General features: G+C 32.9%; 1 protein-coding gene across 1 annotated transcript; it reads left to right on the forward strand.

Moving 5' to 3' along the window:
- Window positions 1-5407: 5407 nt before the first annotated feature.
- LOC137824657 (uncharacterized) lies at window positions 5408-5992 on the forward strand. The gene has a single exon (XM_068630323.1). The coding sequence runs from the start codon at window positions 5408-5410 to the stop codon at window positions 5990-5992; it is 585 nt and encodes a 194-aa protein (XP_068486424.1).
- Window positions 5993-6981: the final 989 nt, after the last annotated feature.

Here is a 6981-nt window from a genome sequence, read left to right on the forward strand (position 1 = left end):
GCTTTTTTAATATTTATTTATTTATATATTTTTTATTTATATAATGTAATTATTAGTGTAAGAAATTATAATTAGTATTTAGACGATTTTTTGTTATTTAATATATAAACTTATTTATTTCATTAACATACTTATTTCTTGTTATTAATATTCTTTTTAAAAGGACTTATTGTTTCAAAACACAACTACGTATTTTTATTATGAATTATTTTATTTCATTGAACCACTTAAAAGGATTAATACAATGATATAAGATGAACTTATAAGAAAAAGATAGAAATAAGTTTAAGTCAATATGAAAAGATTAAATTAGTTTCTATTATTAATTACATAATAGTTTAAAAATAACTAACAATATAAAATAAAGTTAAATAATGTAATATAATTAAATACATTAATTAATATTTAATTAGTATATTAAATTAAAATAAATAATTTTGAAAATTTTATTGAAAAAGTTGATTGTGCAGAATAAGTCAGAAAGGTAGTTTTGTCCAAATTCTTTATTGGTCATAGGGACGGCAATGCGGGATAGACGAAGCGGACTGATCCGTACTCACTACCAAAAAGCGTGGGATGAGCTTAATAATCTAGCCAGTAATTCCATTTCGGCTCGCCACGTATAACTTGCAGCACGTGCGGGCCAACAGTGGTCTGCTAGTCCACATAAATAAATAAAAAATATTTTATTTTTTCTAGAAAAAAACATACATATCCACTCATTATTGTAATGTGACCTTTATTTTATTTTATTTAAAAAATTGAATTTAATGTACTAGAAAAAAAAATTTATTTTAATCATCTAAAGGGGTTAATATTAAGAGTGAAAATTTAATTTTAAGTAAAGTCTTATATTTAAAATTTGTTAATAAAAAATAATATAAAAAAAGAGATTTCAATAAGATATTCTATTAAAAAAATAGTCATCTTCTTTCAAATATTTTGGAGCAAAACTTTGTTAAGATACTCTAATACATTTAGATACATGTATAGGAAAATTAGATGCAAAACATAACTTTAATTATTTTTAATTTAAGCCTTCTAACAACACTCATACTTGAATTCATATTTTTATCTTAATTGAATGTATTGAAACAGTGATAAAATTTTAATTTTTCAGCAACAAAAATAGGTTTTTTATGACTAATAAATTTAAAAAAAAAATCCTTATGTGAACTGGTCCGCAAAGACTCAGTGAAATGAGTCTACACTCCTTACGCGGGGCATGCCAATCTGGTTCGCATTTTACGGACCAAACGCAAAATGAGCTAGCCCACATTGTCACCTTGATCATAGAAATGAGGACGAAACGAACATATGTGCAGTGGGTAAACAACATATTATTATTTATTATATTTATTAATTATAATAATTTGGTTTGCTTAATTTAACAATGTCATTAATGAATTTTTTTTTCAAAAAATTAATAAGCGTAAAAAGTACATAATAAAACAAATTTAAAATCACACAATTTGTGTCCCATAAATATTATATATATATATATATATTATTTTAATGATTTATTCTTATGTGTAGAAACAATATTTTTTTAAAATATTTTTTTTAATCTTTTTTTACATATTTATATTTATATATGTGTGTTGTATATATTTAAGTTTATATTTTTCAATTACTTTAAATTTTATACACACATTCTAATGGATAATTAATAAGGGTGACAAAACGATTAGCCTAATCCATTTTAAACTGACTTACCATTGATCTTCCGAAAACAGTATAAGGCAGGTTGGTCCGTCAAGGTTATACGGGCTGAAATTGTTAATCTGTCCCATGTAGGGTGGGTTATTGGGCTGACCCCCCACTTTTTAAGAAATATTTCAAATTTTGTCTTTCTTTGTAATTTTTTTGCTTTGGATCTATTTATATGGTTGTAGTAATTGATATCACATTTTGGACAATAAAGATGTAAGGAAGAGCAATGAAATTGAATCAAACATTAATATTTTAAACAAAGAAGGTTTAATGTCTAACAAAATAAAGTAAATATCAACAATATTTTAATAAATCAAATGGTGTATAAAAAATTAATGTAAATAAAGTTTTATATAAAACATTGACCACCACCAATTTTAATTTCAAACGCATGAGATTTCTCTTTAAAAGTGACAAAAAATAAAGAAGAACGGGCTAGCAGGTTGGTCTGATGGGCTCGAACCACTTTGTCATCTCTAGTATTTAATGTTTAGAGGTTTTTTTTTTATTTTATCTCAGTTAGTTTAATGACTTTTTCTTTCATTTTTCTTTTATACAATTTCTTTTTAGTTCACCTAATATATATTTCAACTATTTCATATTAAAAATGAATTCATCTTTCATAAATTTAATTCATTTCGTGCATGACAAGGCACCACATACTAATTTGAAACCTGTTCTCGCCAACTGATCTGGATCGGGTCTTGGTGGTGGATTCTAAGCCAACTTTGTTTTTTGCTATTGCTGTTTTGAGATGCTTGAAATCCGGAGAGGGGAGCTCCACCTATTAACAAGACTACAACGATCAAGTCAGTGAAAGCATATAATTATGAGTATAGCGAGTAGTGTATGGAATGACCCTTCCCTTTGTTCAGGGTCTCAAGACCCTTTAATAGTGCTCGTAGATCCTCCGTTTAGGAGGTAACAACCGTAAAGATATTTTGTTAATATATCCCATTTATTTTAGGGGTGTTGGTAGAGCATTATCTCTGACGGTTTATTTTCATCGAAATTAGAGTAAATATATGTGCCTAACAAATTTGGTTTTTTATTTAGTTGTTTTAATATATTTTGCTAGCCATTTGGACCAACTTCTCAATAAATCATTGGGCTTGCTATTGTTTAGACCGAGTTAAATATTTGCCTTTTTAGACTAGGCAAGCCAGAGTAGTATGCTTAAGTGCTCGGGTTAGGCCCCGAGCACGTCCAACTAGTACATAGCCCACAACCTCAAGCTAACCAAGACGAGGCGAAGAGGTTTAATTGTATAGTAGATACATTATTGGATTAGCCCGACCCTTAAGGTTCTGCTAAAACGATATATTGAAGACAACATGACCGAGTTAGTCCGACCTTAGGGTTTGGCTAAACGATATGTATAGTAGATACATTACCATATTAGCCATTCCCTTAAGGTTCTGCTAAAACGATATGTTGAAGACGATGTCATCGAGTTAGTCTGACCTTAGGGTTCGACTAAACGATGTATATAGTAGATTTTCCGAAAAACATTTATTCAAGGGCGACCTCATTAAAAGACCCCCTATAAGGGAAAAAGAGTGTAACCAAATGAAACAAGGAACCGTTAAAATGTCTGAAAACACATTAGAAATAAATTTCTTAACTGTAATAGAACTTGAGGTTTGCCGCATTCCACATTCGTGAGATGTTTCCACCGTCTAGAGTTTCCAGCCGATAAGCTTCGTCGCCCAACACTTCTATGATCCTGTATAGTATAAAAGTTGGTGTTGTATTGCCTTTTACTGTCGAGCAACGATGGGACATAATCATTTTTCATTCTTGACACATGAGTTATGGAAAATTTGTCAAAGTGTTTGATCTTTGTTGAATGTATCTCCTCTTTTTTCTTTTTCCAAAGATTTAAAATTGAATTATACACTATGAATATGTTTACTAGAACAATGATTGTAGACCGTGAACTAGTACACCAGGTAAGTTCCAGGAAAGAGAGGTGGGTCACCAACTGACGCGCTTAAATACCAAGTATTTCCTTTCCAGAACATTCCTAGACATGTACTTTTACACTACTATGCTCTATATCCAGTATAAGAATAATTTCTCTCATGTGAGAGATCATGATAATAATGATGATGAAGCGACATCTCAGTTTCTACTGAACAACGATTGTAGAATGTGATCTAGTACACCAAGTAAATGGACGCGCTTAAATACCAAATCTTTTCTTGCCACACCTTTCCTAGACATGTACTTTTACACTACTGCGATCTATATCCAGTAACAAGAATAATTTCTCTCATGTGTGAGATCATCATAATAGTGATGATAATAATATCACAACAGATTTAAGTGATAATAATAATTTATATTATCTTTGGCATAACATGATTAGGGTTGGCAGTGTGGGGTGGACCATGTGGCTAGCTCGCGACCCATTACTAAAAAGTACGGGACGAACTCACTAATCTAGCCTGTTAACCCACTTTGGCCCGCCATGCATAACGTGCAGCCCGCATGGGCCAACAACGAGGTAGGTTGGCCCGTTGGTCCAGATAAATAAAAAATTAATTATTATTTTTTGTAAAAAAAAAATCATATCCCATTCACTCATTATTTAAAAAAAATGTACTAAAAAAATGAATGTTTAATTTTAATCATCTAAAGGAATTAGTAGTAATAGTGACACTGGATTTAGTTTTAAGTAAAATCTTATATTTAAAATTTGTTAATAAAAAATAATATTAGAAAGAGATTTCAATAGCATAGTTAAAAAATTAGTCATCTTCATTAAAATATTTTGTACCAAAACTTTGATAAGATACTCTTATACATTTACATACATATAAAGAAAAATGTAGATGCAAAGCAAAACATTAATTATTTTTAATCAAACCTTCTAATAACCCTCATACTTGAATTTATAATTTTATCTTAATTAAATGAATTCAAACACATATAAAAATAATAATTTTTCAGTAATAGAAACAATTTTTTTTATAACTAATAAAATCTTAATTTTTGAAAAAGAAATCTCTTATCCAGGCTAGACCGCAAGCTCGCGGGTTACGTCCTATAAAAGGCGGGTCATTGAATTGAGTCTACACTCCTAACGCGTGGCGAGCTGACCCGACCCCCATTTAACATGACAAGCGCTAGGCGAGCCTATGTGGAATGGGTCAGCCCGCATTGCCACCCTTAAACATAATACAAAATTTAAATATATCTATAATTTTTGGAAGAATATGGTAACAAATTTAAAATATCACAACGGATTTAAATGATAATGATCATTTATGTTATCTTCAAAATAATGTGATAAAAGATTTAAATATATATATTATTTTCATAATAATAAGATAACACATTTAAATAATAACAGTTATATTTGTTATCTTCACAATAGATTTAAATGATAATAATATTTTTGTTATATTCAGAATAACATGATAACAAATTTAAATATATTTGTGATTTTTAGAATAATATTTTAACAAATTTAAAATATCACACCAGATTTAAATTATAATAATCATTTATGTTATCTTTAGAATAATATGATATCAGATTTAAATATATATGTTAATTTCGTAATAATATGATAGCAAATTTAAATCATAACAATTATATTTTATTATGTTCAAAATAATATCACAAAAGATTTAAATGATAATAATCATTTGTGTTATATTCAAACACATATTAAGCTGAAGTAAAAATGAAGGGAGCGGGGAGCAGCAGAGAGTGGGGAGTTGACGGGAGGCAGGGTCGAAAGAGGTCTCACCAGAAACCACCTCTCCAACCTAGTAACTTTAGCAACTCTACAATGTTTTTCTTTTCAAATTTCCCCAACAGGTTTGGAGTGAAAGACATGCTCAAAATCTTCCAAAGGTGGGCAAGGGTGAAAGATGCTTTTATCTCTCGAAGGCTTAACAAGTGGGGCAAAAGATTTTGGTTTGTGAGGTTGTTCGATGTGAAGAATGTGGGAAATCTAGAGCGGGAACTTGACCAAATATACATTGGGAGTCGAAAGCTTTTTGTGAACCTACCGAAGTACCATCGAGTGGATATGTCAAGGGAGGAAGGAAGGACCAGAAGCTCGGTGGGCACGGGGAGGCGTGAGCAGGGGGTGAAGGAGCGGGTTGAAATGGAGGTAAGTAAGTCATACAAAGGAAAGGAGGTATGGGTGGAGAAGGGGGGAAATCTTTTGTTGATGCAGTTAGAGGACAGGAAAGGTGGGAATGGAAGGAATCAATCCTTACCACAAAGCAACAGTCCCTGCCGTGGATGGAGGGAAGTATGATAGGGCGTTATAGTGATGAGATGGACTTCGAACAGTTGGGAGACGAATTCGTTAGAGGGGGAATGAGCATGGTCAGAGTAAGAGCGATGGGGGACAACTTTGCTCTTTTAACGTCAAGAGGGGGGAGAAGATGGAGGAGTTGATAAACTTAAACAGAGAATGGTTTGATAGTATCTTTGTTAGGATTCAGCCATGGTCAGCAACATTCACGGTGAGCCATAGAGCGGTTTGGGTAAGGTGTTTTGGCCTGCCAATATCCCTATGGAACAGAGAGTGTTTCGCTAGAGTGGTTGGAGACATAGCTACGCTGATTGATATTGACGATGCCACGTTGATGTGGGAAAACCTTGAGTTTGCACGTCTGAAAGTGGGAATTGAGAATAATCGGTTCATAAGGGTGGCAAGGAAGATTAGGATCAATGATCAAAACATAAGGGTTTCTCTTGAGGAGGAACACCCAATGGCAGTAGCAGGCCCATGCAAAGTCTCACATTGCAACTTTGACTCGTCGGACAGTGTCACCTCAACCCAAACCTATGTGGAGGAATCGGCTTTTTCGGTGAAAAGTGATGAGGAGGAGGGAGTTAGAAGGACCATAGAAGAGAGTCAGCCGAAGGGGAAGGTGGTTGGAGGTGGAGAGAAGGAAGGAGGTCAGGCGCAGCGATTGGATGATCGTTTAGGGGAGCTCTCTGCAGAGACCAATACGTGTCAGGGAAAAGGTGTTTATTCTTTCACTAATGAGGATAGTCAAAAGCAAAAGTCATTTGAGGAACCTATTTTTTACAACGCTGCAGTTCAGGCCTGTGAGCGTTCACACATTAGCTATCTTGCACATGCTGAGCTGGCTAGATTAGTAGTGGATATGGAAAGCATGTACACTTAGAACATGTACATGCTAGGTTTGGGCCAGGGTAGGAAGGTAGCCCAAGAAGAAGTGGTGCAGACGGGTATGGGAGTGGGCTTTTCCGGGTCAGGGCTTGGTTTTTCTC

Source organism: Phaseolus vulgaris, chromosome 8, assembly GCF_000499845.2.
Source record: "Phaseolus vulgaris cultivar G19833 chromosome 8, P. vulgaris v2.0, whole genome shotgun sequence".
Taxonomy (NCBI): domain Eukaryota; kingdom Viridiplantae; phylum Streptophyta; class Magnoliopsida; order Fabales; family Fabaceae; genus Phaseolus; species Phaseolus vulgaris.